Below are 23,187 nucleotides of genomic sequence, written 5' to 3'. Positions count from 1 at the left end.
CTCACCCTCCCACCCGGACTGAAGTGCAGTGGCACGATCTCGGCTCACTCACTGCAGCCTCTGCCTTCCTGGTCCAAGCAATTCTCCTGCCTCAGCCTCCTAAGTAGCTGGGATTACAGGCACGTGCCATCACGCCCGGTTAAGTTTTGTGTTTTTAGTAGAGACAGGGTTTTGCCATGTTGGCCAGACTGGTCTCAAACTCCTGACCTTAAGTGATCCACCCTTGGCCTCCCAAAGTACTGGGATTACAGGCGTGAGCCACTATGCCTGGCCTTGTTTTATTTGTTTTGAGGCAGGGTCTCGCTGTCACCCAGGCTGGAGTGTGATAGCATGATCACGGTTCACTGCAGCAGCCTTGACTTCTTAGGCTCAAGAGATCCTCCCACTTCAGCCTTCTGAGTAGCTGGGACTACAGGTGCATGTCACCATGCCCAGCTAATTTTCATATATTTGGTAGAGACAGGGTTTCACCATGTTGCCCAGATGGGTTTTGAACTCCCGGGCTCAAGCAATTCTCCTCGCCTCAACTCCCAGAGCACCAGGCCTCAAACTGTTCTAATTTATAATTCCCTTTGAAGCTGGTGATTAATCCTCCCAAAAATGCCTCCTGTCACATTTGATCCCTGTGGTGGAAAAGTTAAATATTAAATTTGAACTCAATTGAACGTGGACAGAAACAATGGTCACCGAGTCCCAGAACAGGTTGTGTGAGCCCTTTTGAGGTGTTCATCCAGCACTGTTTTGGAGAAATCTCTATTTCAATCTATTCTTATACGTTAGTTATTGAAAAACAATAGGCCGGGCGCGGTGGCTCAAGCCTGTAATCCCAGCACTTTGGGAGGCCGAGACGGGCGGATCACGAGGTCAGGAGATCGAGACCATCCTGGCTAACACAGTGAAACTCCGTCTCTACTAAAAACACAAAAAACTAGCCGGGCGAGGTGGCGGGCGCCTGTAGTCCCCGCTACTCGGGAGGCTGAGGCAGGAGAATGGCGTAAACCCGGGAGGCGGAGCTTGCAGTGAGCTGAGATCCGGCCACTGCACTCCAGCCCGGGCAACAGAGCAAGACTCCGTCTCAAAAAAAAAAAAAAAAGAAAAAAAAAAAGAAAAACAATAGACAATTACAAAAATAAGTTGAACATTTTGTGTTTCTTGAGCCCAGTTGCCAAGGGCCTTGTGACTGGGCCTCATGCCAAACAACTCGTTACAAAAAGAGGTAGGGTCCCAGACTGCGCCAAAACTTCGTGAGACCTCTTCTCATCTGTGCATGGACCAGTGGCCAACTCTGGAGCCCAGGCTCTTGCTTCTCAGTCTGGTGGTGAATCCTCCATAGTCTGGTGAGTGTAAATATCTTTTCCCTTCTCCCCTTCCCATTGCAATTTGCTTATTATATCAATCTGTTTATTATATCATTTGCTTATTATATCATTTGCTTATTATATCAATTTGCTTATTAATTTGCTTATGCCATTTGCTTATTATATCTGCATTGCCATTTACGTGGATAAAGCTTGTTTACCCTTAAAGGTATTGTGTGTGTGTCTTTTCTTCTCCCTTTGCGTGTTTCCTGCACAGAACAACCCCCAGGCCAAATTTCTTTTTTCTATAAAGTTTTCCCTTACAACCCTGTCACCCCCACTGCCCAAGAAAGTGTGCCTCTTATATGACATACTCCTAGTACTTGTTGATATATAGCAACCACCTCTTTGCATTTGCCTTTTTTTTTTTTTTTTTTTTTTTTTGCTTTTGTTTTTGAGATGGTGTCGTACTCTGTCACCTAGGCTGGAGTGTGGTGGGGTGATCTCGGCTCACTGTAACCTCCACTTCCTGGGCTCACGCCATCCTCCCACCTCAGCCTCCCAAGTAGATGGGACTACAGGTGCGCACCACCGTGCCCAGCTAATTGTTTTTGTATTTTTGTTAAGGACGGGGTTTCACTGTGTTGTCCAAGATGGTCTCGAACTCCTGAACTCAAGTGATCCGACTGCCACGACCTCCCAAAGTGCTGGGATCACAGGCGTGAGCCACTGCGTCCAGCCTGTATTTGCCACTATTTGTTTACATGTTTGTTTCTGCTACTAGATTGGACTCTTTGATGGTAGTTGTGTTTTATATTATTGCCATTGCCAAGCACATATTATGAGCTTGATATCTGATGGATAAATGAATGAAAAAATTAATGAAGAAGCAAAGGACTAATACTATTGCAAATAAAGGGATAACAAGATTGGGGTTAGAGAAAGTCCCAGTCTGGTGCTGAGGATGGATAGGAGGGGTATCTCTAGGTGGAAAAATACATTAAAAATGCTCTCTTAATCATATGGATAAAGAATTACATGAGGTCAGGCACAGTGGCTCACACCTATAATCCCAGCATGTGGATAGGCCAAGACAGGAGGATTGCTTGAGGCCAGGAGTTGGAGACCAGCCTAGGCAACATAGTGAGACCCCCTCTCTAAAAAAAATTTTAAATATACACATATATATGCATATATGTGTAAGAATTAGATGAACCAGTCCTCAAGGAAACCCACCTCCATTTGGGGGCTGACTGAGGGTAAAGAGGAGAGGAGAGTCTGTCAACATAATACGGTTGCAGTCTCAGCCCTAGAAACTCTGTGCTCCATAAAGGCTGATAACGTTACAGCCTGTATGAAGTGCACTGAGGGTCATGATGGAAACTCTTTCCTGTCACAAAACAACTCAGCAGGTTGACAGAGAATGGTGTTCATGCCAAATAGGCCAGACAGGCCACAATTCTCAGGGTTAGGCAACAGAGGCAGAGACTGGGTCTCTAGAAGGCCATTGCTTAAGTGCACGTGTTCCCTCAGGGTACTGGAAAAACTCTGGGTGTTTCAAGAGGAGCCTAGAAGATACTTGCTTAATAGAATCAAATAGATTTGATCCCTACCATTAGAACCTTAAATTCTTCAGCTAATTATCACCTTAAAGAGCTCAAAGAGGCCGGGCGCGGTGGCTCAAGCCTGTAATGCCAGCACTTTGGGAGGCCGAGACGGGCGGATCACGAGGTCAGGAGATCGAGACCATCTTGGCTAACACGGTGAAACCCTGTCTCTACTAAAAAATACAAAAAACTAGCCGGGCGAGGTGGCGGGCGCCTGTAGTCCCAGCTACTCGGGAGGCTGAGGTAGGAGAATGGCATAAACCCGGGAGGCAGAGCTTGCAGTGAGCTGAGATCCGGCCACTGCACTCCAGTCTGGGCGACAGAGCAAGACTCCATCTAAAAAAAAAAAAAAAAAAAAAAAAAAAAAAAAGAGCTCAAAGAGCTTATTTCAAAAGGGATGAGGCAGGCCAGGCACAGTGGCTCACGCCTGTAATCCTAGCACTTTGGGAGGCTGAGGCAGGCAGATCATGTGAGGTCAGGAGTTCAAAACCAGCCTGGTCAACAAGGTGAAACCCTGTCTCCAAAAATTAGCTTGGCATGGTGGTGCACACCTGTAGTCCCAGCTACTCAGGAGGCCTGAGGCAGGAGAATCACTTGAACCCAGGAGGCGGAGGTTGCAGTGAGCTGAGATCACGCCACTGTACTCCAGCCTAGGAGAAGAGAGCGAGACTCCAACTCAAAAAAAAAAAAAAAAAAAAAAAAAAAAGGTGATGAGGCATAGGACAAGATTTAGTGGATGAGACAATAGCACATAGAAGAAACACACCTTCACGATCTGGGAGATGGGTCAGAGAGCAGGAACGCCACCACCTGGTGCTCCAGTATACTTTCTCCCTTAATCCTCACAAGGCATGATACGGTAGATTATTTTATGACAAAATAGTTTTATAATCATAGTTACCATTTACTGAGCATTTACTAAATGCTCACTTTTCTTGGATTATTTCATTTTGTCTTCATGACCCTAATAGGTTTAAAGATGAGAAAGCCAAGACTTAGAGAAGTTAAGTGTGTCCTAGGTGAAACGGACTTTTTAAGTTGTATAGCCTAGATTTAAACCCAAATCTGCCTTCATTGTTAACCAGTGTAATACACAGCCTCTTATTATTATCTGAGCCTCAGGGAAGTTATGACTTGCTGAAGGCCATACAGTTAATAAATGGCAGACAGGATTTCAATCCAAGCCTCTGTGCTTCCCAGACCTTTATACTTTCTGGTCACTTAAGCAGGTGAGAATTACAGGAGGCTAGAATACATCTCCTGTGGGAGAGCCATAGAAAACATTTAAAATATTTCTTAACTTTGCCTTCCAGGGACTCCACTCTGTAAAGTCCCAGGCAAAACAAGTATCTACCTCTCACTATTACTGAGCAGTCTATATCCTAGGGAACACATATAGAGCCAAAGGTCATTTGACACTGAACTTTATTTGTTCTGACCATCTGATATACTGTCCACCCTGCTGGGAAACAGAGACAATGACCATGAGGGTGGGCCTCTGCAGAAGGCCAGAGACATGCCAAAATAGACACTGTGGTCAGGCCTCAGGAACAGCCTGGGAGGACAGGTTCTGTGACTGCTAGTCAACCACCCAATCAGGTCTTCTCTCTTCTCAGCTCTAAATGAGTGCTGATTCTTCAAAAGGCTCTCAGAGCTGCACTCTGGAGATCAATAACTGACTTCGATATCTCAAGTCTTGATTACAAAGAAATATAAGTTACCCAGTTGTCTATGAGACTCCAACTGCCTTTACTGGCCATGACCCAAATATGGAGTGGGTTGGGGAGGGGTCAGAGATAGAAATTAACCTGGAGATTTCCGCTAAACATCAAGCAAGGGCTGGCAAACTGATTCCACCAGAGAAACCCTGCAAAATATGACCAAGGTTCTATAGGGTTGCCCCAGAAACATTTTCCTAGGAGCTATTTGTGCTACATAACCAGTGCTGAGCAAGTAAGGGCTTGCTCCCCACAGTCCCACGCCACCCTCGAAGGCTTCTTAATGCAGACCCCTCACGTTAGATCCCATGGGGCTGCTGCTTCCCAAAGCTGGTAAAGTGAAAGCATTTCCCATCATCAAGCAGCAGGACTCTCTCTCCTGTCTGCTTTCTAAGCAGGCCCTAAGTAGGGCTCAAGAGTGAGTATAAGACTTGAGGGAAGTAGAGAAAATACTGCCTACGTACACCCAGTCCTCCCTGCTATTCCAGCTCCAGCCACCTGAGGGCTCCTGGCTATAGAAAATCAGGCACTAGGCCCTGGCTTTGCTCCCAGAAAAGGCTTGGAATCAGGAAGCCTATGCCCAGCGAGCCTGGGGGCAGCTCTGTTTCACCAACACCTGAGGGCGGGCGAGTGCACCACAGGTCTCAGGTTTCAGGGGGGATGGCAGTTGCCTGTCTAAGGCTTCTCTGTTCCTTGGAATTGTACAGAATGTCTCTTGTGGCTTTTCCTCCTCCCTCTTTTTTTCCTGTTGACTCTCCCCATCCGGCACTATGAATCACCAGAGTCCACAGGAAAGCAGCAGATGTTGACTTTACTCCTTTCGAGCCAACGTCAGCTCCCTCCTGTGGAGTGGGGAACAGGCAGGAAGGTGAGAGGGTGGAAGAATGGAGGAAGATAACTCTTATCCTTTCCAAACTGTGAGGGAAGATTAAGAGGGAATCTGAATGGAGTCAGGCACCTAGGCAAAAAAATGATTGGTTCCTGGGGATAAAAGGACCCCAAACAAAGGCCCCAGTGTTGGCTATGGAACCAGGATCATGAAGAGGAGGGAAGCAGAGGGTGGGAGCATGGCTAGTTTTGGTGCCAGCTCTTCTTGTCTGAGGTAAAGCCTCTTCTCTAGCCAACAGCATCCCTAGGACTCAAAAGTCAAGTCAGGCTGCTGGTCTGGGGCGATAGTCCAGAGGCGGCTTCTTGTCCCATCTGAGCCCCCAAACCTCCGCTTTTATGCAAGTGTCTTGAAGAAGCTGCCAGGGAGGACTTTCTAGACCCTTATTCTACATTCATTGTTCCAACTTCTCTTCTCTTTTTTCTTCCTCAGGGATTTTCTTATGGGCAAAGAAGCCAAGCTGTAGAGGAAAAGATAAGCGTCATCGCCAAATGCCTAGACTGGGAACCCTGCCAGTAGCTCTCAGACTTATCTGAGATCTTCACTTTTGTTCTGTTTCCAAAAATGGAATTCAAATTTATTTTATTTGGCTTAGAAGAATTTAACCAACATTTGTGGGGTACAGTGAAGGAGACCTGGGCATGACATCCACAGCCTGCTTAGCTGCCCAGCACAAATCCTGTTCTCTCTGCTATAATCAAGGATTCTTCAACTCATGGGCAGCATGCTCCACACTCCCCACTAAAGCAGTGCTTACCTTCCACAGGCAGAAGACAAGGAGAGCAAGCAGGAGCAACCCTCCCAGGACACTGCCTATGAGGATCCACAGGGAGATGAGGATAGGCCGGGTCTGAACCACCTCCAGAAGGCTCTGTATGGAGAGAAGAGTAGTTTTCTTTTTTTTTTTTTTTGAGACGGAGTCCCGCTCTGTTGCCCAGGCTGGAGTGCAGTGGCCGGATCTCAGCTCAATGCAAGCTCCGCCTCCCGGGTTCACGCCATTCTCCTGCCTCAGCCTCCGGAGTAGCTGGGACTACAGGGGCCCGCCACCTCGACCGGCTAGCTTTTTGTATTTTTTTAGTAGAGACGGGGTTTCACCGTGTTAGCCAGGATGGTCTCAATCTCCTGACCTCGTGATCCGCCCGTCTCAGCCTCCCAAAGTGCTGGCATTACAGGCTTGAGCCACCGCGCCCGGCCTGAGAAGAGTAGTTTTCTACATGCATTCTGTAACCCAGCTAGTTTCATCTCACACTGTACCAAAGCCAGCCCCTAAATAGAATAAATAACCTCCTTCTACTTAAAGGAAAGAAACTGAGGCAGGAATGGCGGCAGTGGAACACTAGGATCCTGCTACCTGATGGAGATGCCTTCGTTCTGGAAAAGCCCACGGGTGGCCCTATCCCATGCCCATCATCATTATTTTCACAGCTTTCAAACTCGGTCTCTGGCCCCACCTCACTCCAACGGGAGGCTTCAGTCAGCTGTAGGACACTGCCCTCCTCGGTTCCCAGCTCAAAGGTGCTGACCACCATCAGGGACTTGAACTTGGCCTGTGGAACAAGTGGATAGGAAGACATTTAAAATGAGCCATCACCAGGTGATGTAGTTCTTTAGAATCCCAATAGCAAAGTTGAGGCCGAGATACATAACCTCAAGGGCTCTCAAGACTAGAAGAAAAGGCTGAAGACCAATGGGAAAAGAGAGGAAGGATAATAGCTGGAAAACCCCTGGTCACATCTGCTGCTGCTGTTTGTTTTCCAAGGACAGTCAGTACATCTGGTACTTTACCTGAAATGCATTCTACTTCTCTTTCCTTTGGCTGACCTCTACCCCTCCTTTAGATTGAAGTTTGGAAGTCAGCCCCTCTGGGATTTAGGGAAATCATTCCTCCTAACCCCCACCAACCCTGGTGTTTACTTCTGTCTTTCACTCCTGAACTATAAGATCCTCCAGGTTAAAGGCTGTGCCTTACTAACTTTTGTGTCCTTGGTGCCTAGTAGATAGCACAGTGCCAAGTATGTAGCAGTTTCTTTTTTTTTTTTTTTTTTTTTTTTTTGAGATGGAGTCTCTCTCTGTCACCCAGGCTGGAGTGCAGTGGCGCGATCTCTGCTCACTGCAAACTCCGCCTCCCGGGTTCACGCCATTCTTCTGCCTCAGCCTCCCAAGGAGCTGGGACTACAGGCGCCCACCACTACACCCAGCTAATTTTTTGTATTTTTAGTAGAGACGGGGTTTCACTGTGTTAGCCAGGATGGTCTTGATCTCCTGACATCATGATCCGCCCGCCTCGGCCTCCCAAAGTGCAGGGATTACAGGCGTGAGCCACCGCGCCCAGCCATGTAGTGGCTTCTTAATAAATCTTTGTTGAAAGCATGAATAGATTAATGAAAAAAAGATACCAAAGAAGGACAAAGAGACTTGGAGAAGGATGGTTTATTGGACTTAACTTCCCTAAAACATATGATGACATCCCAGGGATCTTGTGTTATTCCAGGTAGATATGGGAAAGCACAACATCAACCTTAGTGCCAAATGCCATTACAATTAAGATGCCATTTCCCTGCCCAGGAGGAACTCACACTGACTCCTCACTACCTGTCATATTAAGTTCAATTTCTCCCTGGATTCAAAGGCCTTTCATAATCTAGATCCCTCTCGCCTATACAATCTTACTTCCCACTGCTCCCCAATACAAATCCTGCATGTAATATCAATTATTCATTCATTTAGCAAAAATATATTAAGCACCTACAATGAGTTAGGCATGGGGGCTAAATGTTGGAGATATTCTCCTCAGTGTCAGCCTAATACAGGGCCTTTTACGTAATAGGCACTTGATGGATTATTAACTGATTAAATGTAGGTATCCTGTAAATGTTGATTGATACAGCACTAAGGAATGGTCAGTGGAGGAAAATACAAGGATAATAACTTGTGTTCACCATATGTCCAGCTCATTATTCATTTATTCTTTATAACAACACCATGAAATTGGTATTATCTTCCCCTTTTAGAGATTAGGAAAAAGAGGCTTAGGGAGATGAAATAACTTGCTCATGGTCAAATAGCTAGTAAGAGGCAAAAGTGAAACTTGAACATGGGTCTGTCTACCTCTAAAACCTATGCTAAAGTTCCAGAAAGGAGCAAAAGAGGGGAGTAGTAGAAAAGGAAAGGCTTACTCTTCGGAAAAATTCATTGTGAACCAGCCTCAATAGTCCAACAGAGACCTCGGTCCCCTTTGCCAGCTGCCCAAGGTGGCACCTTACCACCTGACACTGAGTATTGCTCCCATTCTAACAGAAGAGAGAGAGACAGACAGATCAGGACTCTGTGGTGGAAAGATCCTCTTTCCCCACCTCTAGTTCACACAGTCTTGTCCCAAAGCACCTGACTCCATTTTCATTCCCACTCCAGATCAGACCCTGGGGTGGAAAGATCCCTTCCTCCCCGCTCCAGTTCCTACCCCCTTTTCCAGGGCACCCAACTCCACTTGCATTCCCACTCCGGACACCCCCTTGTGACTCATACCAGTCTGTTTGTGTGATGAAGCTCCTCTGGATGCACGGGGGGTGCTGGGGGTTCAGTCAGATTCTGCACTGTGCAGCTTGCCTAGGGGAAGATCCAACTTGAAAGACCCTCCTGATGGGGTGGGGCTAGCCACTCAAGGCTGAGCTGGAACATACCCACACCTTGCAGTTCTTCCCCTTATAATCCCTTTTTCTTCTCCCAAATAAGCCACATGTGTGAAAAGAAAGCCCCCCCCCCAGAGAGAGGAGCCCCAAGAGTAGCAGCCCAACAGATAGGGAGCTGGTCTGGTGTCCAGCTTCAGTGAGTCCACCAGCTCAAGGGGGCAGGACTCCATGCCCTCCTAGACCAGACTCACATTGTTAGCGATGACTTGAGACAGTGATAGGAAGTAATTGCCCCCATGGGCCACAGCTGGAAGGAGGGCTGAGATGATGAGGCCACTGACCACATAGCAGCCTAGGTTCTGAACCTAAGAGGAAGGTTGGGAATAGTAAGAAGTGGGAGACGGAAGGCCCTTCCTCATCTGTTCCCCTTCACCCTAGATACCATTAAAATCCAAGAGAGACCCTTCCAATCCTTTTCCCACAAAGCTGCTGTTCTCCCACCTCCCCTTCATGCCAAGACCCCTCCAGCTTCTCACCCTAAGAGTGGTTTTGAATTCTGGGCCAGGACCCACTGGGAGGGTCCCATATGGGTGAACCTCATAGCGGTGCAGGGTAGACTCACTGTGTGAACACCAAGTCAGGAAGTACATGGTCACAGCCATGACACAGACACAGGGGCACATGATCAGCACACAGACATGGATTCAGAGGAGGCAGGGCCAGCACATGCATGGATAAAGAGATGGGGGTACACGCAGAAGACAGAAGTAGAACATGACACAGACAATGCAAGCTTTGTGGCTACATCCCACATCCCCTCATCCCAGCTCCAGTGCCCAAGGCCTGGCAAAACCTTATACCTAGGAAAGTAAGATGCTTAAAAGGGAAGGTTCAGCATGAATAGGATTAAGGGCAAAAAGACTGAGCAGCCGCAAGGGCTTGGGTTTTGGGAAACACCGAGGCACATGGAAAGGGAGGGAAGCAGCATAAGGGTATGAGTGTGAAGTGAGAACTGGGTCCCACCTAGAAGCTGGGCATACCTAGAGAAGAGGAGATGGGGCTCATATTGGATGTGGGCTGAGGTCTGGGCTGTGTTATCTTGAAGGGTTCCATCTCTCTCCAGGCTGTCACTGTAGGGTCAGAGGGGAGAGGCTCACATCTCAACCCCTCCTCAGAAGACACCGTTCTCTGCTAATAGAGGAATCAGTGTTGTTCCTCCCCACCCCTCCAGTCAAGACTCAGTAGGAAGAGAGGTCTAGAAGAAAGTTCCCTCATTCTCACCTGCTGGCAGTCAGCTTCACGAAGACTTGGCTCAGAAGAGAGGAGCAGCTAAACTCGAACTCTAGCAGAAAGGTCACCTAGGGGCAGGGGACACAGGGTAATGGTAGAGTCTTTCTCATGGAACAACTACAGAGGAACAGGAGCCCTTGTGTGCCTCCTTCCCTGAAGTCCCAGGACCCTCAGATCCCAGCCTTTGCCCTCCTAGAGCCTCCTTTTCATCCTAGACCCCAACTCACCTTGGCTCCAGTCTGGAAGACAGGATGCCCCACAATGCAGAGCCTGGCATGAGTAGAAGGGGCTGCACATTCCACCTTTATTGGGCTATCTCTCTGAGGGCAGGGGGAATGGAGATGGAAGCTGGAGCTGAGGCTGCAACTGCTGTCCTACCCACAGCCTCTAAACACTGAGCCATTCTCTAGAACACCTCACAGCTGAGGCCAGTACCCCAACCTTCTTTCTCCTCCTTTCTTTCCTTCTCCTACACCCCCTCCTCCAAGGGCACCTGAGGAGTGAGACTGGCCAGGTGGAGGTTTCTAGAGAAGATGAGACTCAGGCTAGTATTGTAAGCATTTTCCTTTCTGTTCTCCAGAGTTGCAGATACCAGCACTTTCCGCCGGCCACCTCGAACCACAAATGGGGCCTTCCTGGGAATGATGAATGAGGGAGAGACCAGAAGTTGAAGGAGGGGAGTGCCAAAAGTCTCACTTTCGTTATTATGGGTAAGAAACAACCCCCTACCCCCAGTTCCCTTCGAGTCCCTTCCAGTCTGTCTCAGGTCACCCTGGTTTGCCCAGTACATGTCCATCCAACCTGGAGCCTCTGATGTCCATATTCACTTGAAGCACCAGGTCTGTGACACATTCATTGTCAGGGCCACAATCCTTTGAGAAGGGGACCTGGAAGAAAGGGAAGGGCCTAAGGGTTGAGAGGGAAGCAAGGAGGAAAGGAATAGAATAGGGGAAAAGTGAAAAGACAAAAGTGGGCATATTTTTATTAGAGGATCCCAGGTCAGATTTCACCATGATCTCATGTCTTCTCCCTCCCTTTTCTCTTGAAAGAGGGCAGTGTTGGGGGCAAGGGGCAGGGCATGGCACTGCTGACCAGCTTTTGTATAGAGGTGGGTGAGCCCTCATCCAGCACAGGCCCTGGCTTTGTGGTATTGTCCAAGGCAAAGGTCACAGTAAAGGCCACAGGCCGGAGGTAATCTGACGTATCCTGAAGGAAAACAGAGTCACAGAGTCAAGGATCATGTGATAATTGTAGTGATCATTTATGAAGCATTTTCTGTGTGCTGGGCACTGTCCTAAGATCTTAACTGTATTACTAAATTTAATTTTAATACAACTGCTATGATATAGTTATTATTATTATCACCCTTTTGCAGACAAGAAAACTGAGGGTTGGACTTGCCAGAATTCATAGGTGGTAAATGGCACAGCTAGGATTCAAACCCAGCTCAGCCCTGACTCCAAAGTCTGAATCATCTCATTTTCCTGGATTTGGCTTTCTTGCTGATCCAGCTGAAATTCCTCCTCTGACCCAGACTTCTCCTCATTCTCAGTTCCTGCCCTCTCCTTACCAGCACATGGAAGTGTAGCTGCTCACAAGTGACATTCCCCACACTGAGCCGGAGCCTCCGAGGGGACAGCCTCTGGCCAGAGCCATCAAATGCTGCACGTGCCCCAGCCGTCCATTCATCCAGTGATGCTGTGAACCTCATGTCTGCATGAAGGAGGCAAGAGTGAGGGTGGAAAGGGGTCTAGTGAGGAAGGCAGGCAAGGAATTGAGAGTTGCCTGTGATGCGCTTTAGTCACTCACAGAATCGGCGATCCCAGCGACCAGGAGTACGGGAGGTCACTTGGAAGCAGAGGGCTGCAGTCAGACAGACTGCCTCCTGGCCTCGCCGCCTACAGTCCCTCTGAACCACACTGATGGCCTGTGGGGTCACCTCCAGTGATGGGGCCAGATGGACAATGGGTCGGGAGCTGGGAACAGTGTGGAAAAGAAATTCTATCAGTAGGAGGTAAGCCCTTGAGAAGCGCAAGCCCAGTGTTTGCTTCTCCATGGTCAAAACAAAGAAGGAGCGGCTGAATGCATATGTCACCCTCCCCAGGAGCCCTCTGACAGAAGTAATATAATAGATTTATGTCATTGATCTTTTTTTTTCTTTTTTTGAGATGGAGCTCACTCTGTGGCCCAGGCTGGAGTGCAGTGGGGCGATCTCAGCTCACTGCAACCTCTGCCTCCTGGGTTCAAGTGATTCTCCTGCCTCAGCCTCCCGAGTAGCTGGGATTACTGGTGCCCACCACCATGCTCAGATAATTTTTTGTATTTTTAGTAGAGACAGGGTTTCACCATGTTGGCCAGGCTGGTCTTGAACTCCTGGCCTCAAATGATCCTCTTACCTTGGCCTCCCAAAGTGCTGGGATTACAGGTGTGAGCCACTGTACCCGGCCCTAGATTCACGTCAATAGGCACTTATATGCTAGGCACTGTGTTAAAATCATTATATGGATTATCTCATTTAACCCTCACAAGAAACCTATAAGGTAGGTACTATTACTATTGTCATTTTTTAAACTAGGAATGGAGGCACAGAGTAAGTTGACCAAGAAACCCAAATCTCAGTCTGTGACTTTAAGGCCCTTGCCTTTAACAGCTATGCTATGCTGTCCACTGCTACCTGAGCTGGGACCCCTCACCTGAGCAGAATGGCTGCCCCCTGGGCACCCACAGCCACATCGACCAGATCATCTCCATCCAGATCTAGCCGGCCATCCACACTTCGGCCAAAGTAGCTGAGGGCATGTGGCATGGAGGCAGCAGCAATCCTCTGAGAGGAAGAGAGAGGAGACTAAGGCAGGGACCCATTCACCTAGTTTCTCAGGCCTCCTGCCTTGCTCTTTCTTTATTTTTACTTTATTTTATTTGTTTATTTATTTATTTTTATTTTTTAGTTTTGAGATGGAGTTTCACTCTTGTTGCCCAGGCTGGAGTGCAATGGTGTGATCTTGGCTCACTGCAACCTCCGCCTCCCAGGTTCAAGCGATTCTCCTGCCCCAGCCTTCCAAGTAGCTGGGATTACAGGCGTGCGCCACCAGGCCCGGCTAACTTTTTGTATTTTTAGTAGAGTTTCATCATGTTGGCCAGGCTGGTCTCCAACTCCCGACCTCAGGTGATCCGCCTGCCTCGGCCTCCCAAAGTGCTGGGATTACAGACGTGAGCCACCGCGCCCAGCCATGCCTTGCTCTTTATAATCCTCCCATCAGTCCTGGGAATAAGAGAAACTTGCCTGTGTTCAGGAGTTCTTAGTTCAGCAACCTGTATTCTACCCCGCTGCCTTATGTTTTTGCCTACTAATAAAAGCACTTGTTCAGTTTGGGTCTCAAGCCAAGGGGACTATTGACAAGCAAAGAACATCCCCCTACTCCTCTTCCTACAACCATGCCCCTGCTTTATTTGGGTACTCCTGACCTGGGCAGGATGGGGCCTGACTCCACTCTGGGTTCCATGGTACAGGTACAGTGCTCCCTGGTGCCCATCCTCCAGAGGTGCCCCCACAGCCACATCAGCAAAACCATCTTGGTTCAGATCAGGAAGAGCACCCATGGCAAAGCCAAACCGAGCATCCTGGGGGGGTTCTGGCTGAAGTGTTCCTTGGAGGGTCAGCAAGGACTGCTGGTGGAGGAGAGAAGATAGAAGATGCTAATCCAGCAGCCCCAACCTCTCAGCAAACCCTCAAATATGTGCACCCTCCCTCCTTTCCTCCCCCATCCCCACAACGCAAGTCCAGGGCAGGGGGTCCCAGCAAGTCTCACCTGGCCCACCAGATACACATAAACACGTCCTGTTTCCTTGTTCTGGGGTCCCAGAAACATGGGGGCAGCCACAAGTAAGACATCAGTTGTTCCATCCCTATCTGTATCCAATGGGCAGAGCTCACTGCCAAAGTATGAACCAATCTGGGGAATGGTGGGTGATGATGACCCCAGAGAAAAGGGAAGGTGACTGTAGACAAGTGGACTCAGTGGGAAGCACTCACCAGCCTGCCAGTCTGCTCCTTACATCCCTGACAGACTCTGCCAACCAGAATTCCGCACAGACTTTGCAGGCCTCTCTCTTACCCACTTCACACTCCTCCCCAACAGCCCGGAGGTCCCTGGGAATCCAAAGGTCCCACCCTTCCTTGGATGCCCTACCTGCTCCCCCTGGAGGCTCTGGGCAACCCTCACAGCCCCATCTTTCTTAAGCTGGAAGGCGATGACTTTTCCTCGATGTCTAAATCGAGGAGCCCCAGAAAGAAACAGGCGGCGTCCACCCCGCAAAAGCATGGAAGAAACAGAGTAACCTAGAAGTGAGCAAAGTAACAGAGGTAAAAGAAAAGAAGATGGGGTCCAGAGTAGGGGGTTCCCTAAAGGCACAGCGGGAGATCCCAAGGGACGTAGCAAGAGGTCAGTGAGAAACCTCATGAGTTAAGAGGGAGTATTGCATACCCCGCAACTAGGGATGTATTTCCTCCCCTACCCTGCAAGTCCTCTGCAACTCTGCTACTCACCCAGGTAGGCTGCATGGTTCTGCAATGCAGAGGGGAACTCGTCTTCCAGAGCCATTCGTGGGGGGAAAAGGTGGTGACCTCCTTCAAGCCATAGCACAGAGCCCCCCCAGTCATAGGCCCCCACCATCCCAAAGAGAATCCCATCCTGTGGGACAGAAGCAGATGGAGTCACTGAGAAGACAGTGGGGAATAAAGGGAAAAAAACATTCCAGGAGTGAAAAGATCACTGAGGGTCTGCTGGGCTCAGTTGGAAAGGCATGGGAAGGTCAGCATGGAGGCTGGTTAAAGGAGGAATCTGGAGGGCCCTGTGGTTGAAGTTATCTGAGTCAGAGAATGGGAGAAGTCATGAAGGGGTCAATCTGTCCAACCTTTAGCCGATGAGTGGAGAAACCAATCTGAGACATTTCCAGCCCAAAGGAGCTTTCATTTTCTGCATGGGACCCTTAGTCGTGAGAAAATATTGAGACAATATCAGGGGAAGACAGTTTCCCCTTTGACCTACTGAACTCACTCCAGAGCCCCACCTACACTTCAGAACTTCTCCTGCCCTGTCCATTTCTCCAGAGTAATCCTCACCTTCGAGGCCAAAAATCCGATCTCCTAGTGCATCCACAATGTCAGTCAGAGCAGCCTCATCTGTGACATTGAAGAAGAATCGCTCATCTGGATCACTGGCAATAGTTCTAATTTCTCTCAGGAAAGAGCTGGGATCTCGCTGCCGCCGGAGGTAGTGACCAAGGACCTAAGAGGTCATAAGATCAAGGAATGAGGTGCTAGAGTTGGCACAGAACACAGCCGACTAACATGATGTGGCTGAAGTCTGGGAAGTAGTTAATGCTGTTGTTTTCCTTAAGTTCCCAGTCCTTGGACAGTTCACAAGACACTGCCCCCCTGCCACCCCCCAACTCTTCCAGATCCAGGGTGAATTCTCACTGCAATCCCATAGCGTGTCACTCTTCCAGCCTCACAGGTCTTTAGTGCTGCAGGAAGCTCCTCTCCATCATGGGACTCTCCATCAGTGACAACCACCAGTAGCCTGGCAGCCTCGGGTCGGCCCCCATGGGACTGACTGAACCCTTCTGTGCTGAGAAGAGAAAGGAGTGAGGTGTGATCAGATGTGTGCAGACACACACACACACACACACAGGATGTAACATCAGCACTTCACTGAGGTCAGGCATCTTGCCTTTTAGGCCATTTCTTGAGTATTTAACATGGAGATGGCATGGAATGAGAGCTCAAATGTTTGAATGTCATAGAACATACAGAGTAGCTTATCAATCTAAATAAGTACAACATTCATACACTCAGATTCATTCAACAAATATTGTACTTGGGAGGACAAATATTAAGGAAATATAGAACAGAAGAGAATGGTCTGGGCACGGACTCCTCCCAGAGATGAGTTGTTTTGTTTTGTTTCAATTTTACCACTGTGCCCCTAGAGATGAGTTTTGGATCATGTTTGGAACGTGGGCTAGGACATCAGAAGTGGAGAACCTGTGGGCCAGGATCACTGTTGGAGTGGAGGGATAGAAAGATACTTCTGTCTGTGAAATATGGAAAGACACAGACATAGACACTTTGTAGAAATGTAGTGAGAGGGAGTGCAGTGACAGCCCACTTAGCCTTCCTCTGTGTACCCTTAGTGTACATACAAAGAAAGTATGCAAGACATCTTGGGATATACACACTGCACTCCAAACCTGCCCTAACTTCTCCTTCTTCTTTTTTTTCTTTTTTTTTTTTTTTTAAGGGAAAGTTTTATTTTATTTCTTATTTTATTTTATTTTATTTTATTTTTGAGATGGAGTTTTGCTTTTATTGCCCAGGCTGGAGTGCAATGGCATGATCTCGGCTCACCGCAACCTCCACCTCCCGGGTTCAAGAGAGTCTCCTGCCTCAGCCTCCTGAGTAGCTGGGATTACAGGCATGTGCCACCATGCCTGGCTAATTTTGTATTTTTAGTAGAGATGGGGTTTCTCCATGTTGGTCAGGCTGGTCTCAAACTCCCGACCTCAGGTGATCTGCCCGCCTCGGCCTCCCAAAATGCTGGGATTACAGGCGGGAGCCACTGTGCCCAGCCTTGCCCTAACTCTTCTAAGGCTTCATTGCTCTAGCCTCCCACGCCTCTCTTCCCAGTGCCTCACCAGGCCACCATTATTGCTTGGGCAGTCTTTGTTTCTCGTCCCTCCCGCCGACTGAGGTTCTTTGCTGCTCTCACCACTTCTTCCTTCGTTCGAAAATCTCCCAGGGACCACTCATGTACAGGGCTCTCCCCATACTGTACCAGTCCCACCTGGAAATAAAGCGCATTCAAAAGAAATGTATGTATGTGAGATCGGGGGAGAGGAGGAAGAAGAAAGTATGTAAGAAGAGGAGAGATGAACACCTGGATACTACTGAAGATAACACCTACATTTATCCCCCCTCTCTCTCTCTCTCCCCTTCCAAGTCCATCCATATTGCTTTTCTCTCTCTAAGAAATGGGGTCTCACTCTTTCACCCAGGCTAGAGTGCAGCTGTGTGATCAAAGCTCACTGCAGCCTCAAACTCATGGGCTCAATTGATCTCTTACCTCAGCCTCCTGAGTAGCTGGGACTGCAGGTGCATGCCACCATGCCTGGCTAATTTTTTTTTTTTTCATATTTTTAGAGATGAGGTCTCACTATATTGCCCAGGCTAGTCTTGAACTCCTGGCCTCAAGGGATCCTCCCACCTCCACCTCTTGAGTAGGTGCCACAAGCAACTGCGCCCAGCTCATATTGCCTTCTCTTACCTGTATCTGTTCCGGGTCAATAAACAGTTTCCCTACCAGTCTTCGTAGGAAGGTCTGAACTTCAGACCAGGGGTAGATACTGTTGGAGCCATCCAAGACGATGACAACATCCATGTATGTTGGGCAGCCTAGAAGGAAGGGGAAAACTGAGGTAGAAGACACTGAGCTGGGGGCAACAAAGGAAAGAGGTCACAGGAGGACACGTTCAATTTAGACATTTATAAGGCACTTCTTACATGCAAAAAAGGTACTGTGCCAGGCTCTGTGTAAGTGTAGAAATTAATAAAAGATTCCTTTAGTAATCTTTAGTAATTGTGTGTATGTAAGTATATATATAAATGTATATATGTGTGTATATATGTATATATAGGTATATAAACACACAAATATACACATTTATATATATATATAATTTATATATACAATGCTCTAAAAAACAAGAAGGAATTAAATGCTAGGTAGGAACATAGCATGACTCTGTACAGTGGGGGAACAAAAGCAGATTGGTTCTGATGGTGGGAAATGAAACATGGTAGCAACTAAGAAGATAGTAAAGACTGAAAATATTTAAGGAGAAGAGAATATTAGGAAAGGCATTTGGGTAGAGAACATTTTGTTTGTTTTTGAGATAGAGTCTCACTCTGTTGCCCAGGCTGGAGTGTAGTGGCATAATCATGGCTCACTGCAGCCTCGACCTCCTGGGCTCAAACGATCTTACCACTTTGGCCTCCTGAGTAGCTGGGACCACAGGCATGCACCACCATGCCTGGCTAATTTTTTTATTTTTTATTTTTGTAGAGATGGGGTCTATGTTGCCCAGGCTGGTCTCAAACCTCCAGACCTCAAGCAATCCTCCTGCCTTGGCCTCCCAAAATGTTGGGATTATAGGCATGAGCCATTGTGCCAGGCCAGATCATGGACTCCTGATAAGGAGTCCGAGTTATTATTATTATTATTTTTGAGATGGTGTCTTGCTTACTCTGTCACCCAGGCTAGAGTGCAGTGGCACAATCTTGGCTCACTGCAACCTCCACCTCCTGGGTTGAAGCGAGATTCTCCTGCCTTAGCCTCCCGAGTAGCTGAGATTGCAGCATGCACCACCACGATCGGCTAACTTTTGTGGTTTTTTTCCGAGACGGAGTCTCACTCTGTCACCAGAACTGGAGTGCAGTGGCACGATCTCGGCTCACTGCAACCTCCGCCTCCCTAGATCAAGCGATTCTCTTGCCTCCGCTTCCCGAATAGCTGGAACTACAGGCGCTCGCCACTATGCCCAGCTAATTTTTGTATTTTTAGTAGAGATGGGGTTTCACCATATTGGCCAGTATGGTCTCGATCTCTTGACCTTATGATCTGCCCGCCTCGGCCTCCCAAAGTGCTGGGATTACAGGCATGAGCCACCATACCTGGCAATTTTTGTATTTTTTTAGTAGAGATGGGATTTCACCATGTTGGCCAGGCTGGTCTTGAACTCCTGACCTCAAGTGATATGCCCACCTTGGCCTCCCAAAGTGCTGGGATTACAGGTGTGAGCCACCATACCTGGGCAGGAGTCTGAATTCTAATCTGTCAGGAAACATGGAGCTTTTGCAAGCATATTAGGTAGCAATGAGGACAGCCATGCAGGCCCTCTGCCAGGCATCATACCCCTTTGCCCCATCTTTTTCCCACCCAGTATCCCCTTCTGGGAACCAAGTACTCAGCCTTCCTCTGGCTCACGTTGGGCAGTGGGTGCCAGGCTTCCCTGAGGCCGGAATGAAGCATCCACACGGGCACATATCCCAGAACTGAAGACAGAGCTGCCACAAGCACGAGACCAGAGAGGGGCACAGGCCTGGGGATGGGGAAAAATAGTTACTCCCAGGCTTGGGAGGGCACCCTCAGAACATGCTCCCAGTTGAAGGAGGCATGAAGACCACTCCCTGACATTACCTACCTTGCTTTCTAGGTTTTTAACTCCTTGGCCCCTCCACACAGACCATTTTCCCTTACCACACTGCTCTTTTTTCTGTTATGGACCTTCAGAGACACTGCCACCACCCTTTCCTTAGCTCACCATGAATCCCCCATCACCATCTGTCTCTAACAGAGACATCCCCAGGTGCATATTCACAGCAGGATGAGATGAATTTCCCAGTTGGTAGTCACCTGGTTGGAAGGAGGTAGAAGAGAATGAGATCATGGTGTCATAGATGGGGTGCTTGAATTCATGTGATTTTGGAGGAGAATGAGCAGGGATTGGTATCAGATTGGGGACAGGGAGTATGTGGATTTTAGGGGTGAAAAAGCTGAGGTATAGGGAGTTGAAGCTTCTAGATCATCAAGGTCAGGGGTTAGGAGAAGGGTCAGGCATCTTCTTACCTAAGTGGCTCTTGGCACATGGGGAATCGTGGGCCCCCCCTACAGGGCAGCGATAAACGTCCCCCCTCCGGTCGCCTGAAGGCCCATCCCAGGGGGCGCCCACCAGCATCCTGGGAAGAGGACGTGAATATAAGCATAGGGCAAACATGACCCTTGACATAGGCCAAAGGGAAAAAGCATGGAGGTGGCAAGTTTAGAGCCCCAGCCACTTTCAAAAGGCCAGATTAGAGTCCCATCTATCTTGCCTCCCCTTTGTTAGCACTACTGCAGTCCCAGTCCCCTGGCACTCCAGTTTCTTCCTCACCATCGCTGTCCACCCCCAATATGTTGTAAGACACTGTATCCAAATTCAGCTTCTGGTGGCCCTGGGAATAGGCGTGGGTGATGTTCATCCAGGTTAAAGGGGGAGCAGAGACCTGTGGGGCCAGGATCATAAGGTTAGCATGAAGCAGTGAATGGCTAGAGGCATAGCCAGAGAGAAGCTGTGAGGGAGCATCTTAATCTCTGTCTGCCTGCTTTTTCACTCATAAGCTTTTCTGGCCTCTCTCAGTGTCTTGTGCTCAGAGCCCCAGGCAAAGATGATCCCCTTCCTGTGTTTGTGTCCAGATGCCTAACCTGTGGCCCTCTGCCATGCTGATGTACAGCTGTATTTCCATTCCCACCTCTGAAATTTCATTCACAGACATGTCTGAAAAGGTCAAGTTACTCTTTTCCACAACATTCCTCCCACACACACTTCTCAACAAACTGTGAGGGTCAAAAGAGGGAGAGGGCCTTTCTGTATCCCCAGAACAACCATTGCTTCCAATTCTCCCCAAGATAGGGGGAATGAAAGGAAGCTAAGCAGCACCGCACGTCTGGCTCTCTCCTTCTCTATCTCTTCCTGACTCCCAGGGTCATTGTCACACTCGCACTGTCTTTTTCCAATGTCTAGGTCTCTGGTTGATTCCAGCCTTGGCAATCTCAGTGGTAATTAACTGGGTGGAGCCACCCGCCTGCCCACACACATAGTTTGCCATCCATCCTTGCCAAGGGTCCCATCACCCTGAAGTTTCCCACAACCTGCCTCCTTTTTAACTCATCCACTCTCCCAACTGCTCCCCCCTCCCCCACTGCCAACCTCCATGGTTTCCTCAGTCTTCAGCCCACTCTAAAGGTGCCCGACCCTGGGTGATCTTCCCTTTTGACCCCAATGCCTTTAAAAATCAGAGCTGGTATTTTAGGAAACAATGATTACAGGGCACTAGCAAGGAAAAATTCCAGGCCTCTTGTCCTTCCCATGGTCCTTTCCCCAACTATGTCTTGCTCTGTACTTCTAAGCAACCCCTCTCAGGCTACCCCCCACCATTACCAATGGCTGTAGCTTTATCCCAAACCATGCTCATTTTCAGAAAGGTGTTTTGTATGTGAGCAGTTCTGCATCCAGAAAACTGGCAGGGCTGTATGACTAGAAACTGCAGCTCATTGGTTAGATAAACCCAGAGTTCTGACCACATAGTTAGTCAGTTATTCCTCAGGCCCCAGGGACCACCAAGGGTAAGAAGTTAGGGAGGGGATAATAGGAATCAGACTAGCAAGGGAAGGTCACATCACATTTCTTTTTTGTCTCCTTACTCCTATAGGGCTTAGGATGAAGATTTTATATATTTAGATACAAATCTCAGCCAAGCATGCTGGCTCATGCCTATAATCCCAGCACTCTCGGTGGCTGTGGAGGGCGGATTGCTTGAGTCCAGGAGTTAAAGACCAGCCTGGCCAACATGGCAAAACTCTGTCTCTACCAAAAAAAAAAAATTAGCCAGGCGTGGTAGCACATGCCTATAGTCTCAGCTACTCAGGAGGCCAAGGTGGGAGGATCACCTCAGTCTGGGAGGTTGAGGCTAGAGTGAGCCATGATCATGCCACTGCACTCCAGCTTGAGTGACAGAGTGAGACCCTGTCTCAAAAAAAAAAAAAAAAAATTAGCTGGGTGTGGTGGCATGCACCTAGTGGTCCCGACTACTGAGCTATGGTTGCACCACTGCAGTCCAGCCTAGGCAACAAAGTAAGACTCTATCATTAAAAAATAATAATTATAATGATTATTATTAGATACAAATCTTACACAAGGTCCTAGGCAGCTTTAGCCCCTGCCAGTCTCAATATTGAAACAGTCTCATGTGAGGGCATAAAAATGCACAAGGACACAGACACACATAACAAGAAATGTAGAACCAGTGTTCGCTTCCTAAATCCCAAAGAAATTTTAACTCTAATGGTCCCAATTCCAAAAAATCTATGTATCTTCCATTCCCACCAGAAACCAAGAAGTTAACTTCCCTCACCTGTCAGGAACACCAGGGGCAAGAACAGGTGAGTGATGAGGGGGAGTTCCATGCCTGATCGGTTTCTGTCCGGTATGAGAAGTTCTCTGGCCTCTGTCTGTCCCTCTCCTTTTCTGTTTTCTTTACTTTCCCTCCCATCCTGCCCCCTCCCAATGGCAGCTAAAAATAAAGTTGGAAGGAATGGGAGGAGTGACGGTGGGGAACTGTGGGGAGCCCCAGACCAAGGAAAGGACTGAGCCATCTTAGTCTATTTCTCTGCCTTGGTGCTGCCCCCTGGAGGACTCATCTCTGTATCCAGAGAACATATTTTTTTGTTCATTTCTGCTATTTCTTTTTTTCTACTGTTTGTTGTTGCCAGGTCAATAATGCTTTCCTCAAATTTGGAACAGGAGTGGGAGATAGATTCTTTTTTATAACAAAAGAATCTTAAACTTTTATCTAAAAGCTTTAGACAAATTATTTATATTGAGAATACAGACAGGGTTTCACTATGTTACCCGGGCTGGTCTTGAACTCCTGAACTCAAGGAATCCTCCCACCTCAGTCTCCCAAAGTGAGCCACTGCACCCAGCCGGGGGATAGGAGATAGGTTCAGATTCTTTTTTTTTTTTTTTTTCTTTGTTAAGGCAGAGTCTCACTCTATCACCCAGGCTGGAGTGCAGTGGTGCAATCTTGACTCACTGCAACCTCTGTCTCCTGGGTTCAAGCATTTCTCATGCCTCAGCCTCCCAGGTAGCTAGGACTACAGG

At 48.3% G+C, this 23,187-nt stretch overlaps 1 protein-coding gene across 2 annotated transcripts; it reads right to left on the bottom strand.

Moving 5' to 3' along the window:
• Nucleotides 1–4,312: 4,312 nt before the first annotated feature.
• ITGA10 (integrin subunit alpha 10) lies at nt 4,313–22,694 on the bottom strand. Of its 2 annotated transcripts, XM_007977289.3 has the most exons (30): nt 22,439–22,694; nt 20,419–20,530; nt 20,115–20,224; nt 19,810–19,901; nt 19,473–19,587; nt 17,754–17,881; nt 17,125–17,273; nt 15,908–16,058; nt 15,551–15,716; nt 15,343–15,416; nt 14,975–15,119; nt 14,619–14,767; nt 14,238–14,381; nt 13,894–14,097; nt 13,122–13,252; nt 12,238–12,404; nt 11,999–12,141; nt 11,521–11,634; nt 11,230–11,315; nt 10,922–11,063; nt 10,656–10,748; nt 10,420–10,496; nt 10,179–10,268; nt 9,675–9,759; nt 9,390–9,503; nt 9,035–9,115; nt 8,686–8,799; nt 6,961–7,056; nt 6,267–6,380; nt 4,313–5,969 (listed from the first exon to the last, which is right to left on the bottom strand). In XM_007977289.3, exons 1-30 carry the CDS (start codon nt 22,677–22,679, stop codon nt 5,904–5,906), a joined length of 3,693 nt encoding a protein of 1,230 aa, XP_007975480.3. In that variant the 5' UTR covers nt 22,680–22,694; the 3' UTR covers nt 4,313–5,903. The 2 variants fall into 2 exon arrangements, with proteins under 2 accessions (XP_007975480.3, XP_037853310.2); XM_037997382.2 differs by lacking the exons at nt 20,115–20,224; nt 20,419–20,530; nt 22,439–22,694 and having other exon boundaries at nt 13,894–14,094; nt 19,810–19,897.
• Nucleotides 22,695–23,187: the final 493 nt, after the last annotated feature.

Source organism: Chlorocebus sabaeus, chromosome 20 (assembly GCF_047675955.1).
Source record: "Chlorocebus sabaeus isolate Y175 chromosome 20, mChlSab1.0.hap1, whole genome shotgun sequence".
NCBI lineage: Eukaryota > Metazoa > Chordata > Mammalia > Primates > Cercopithecidae > Chlorocebus > Chlorocebus sabaeus.
This window is presented reverse-complemented; position numbering and strand designations above follow the sequence as displayed.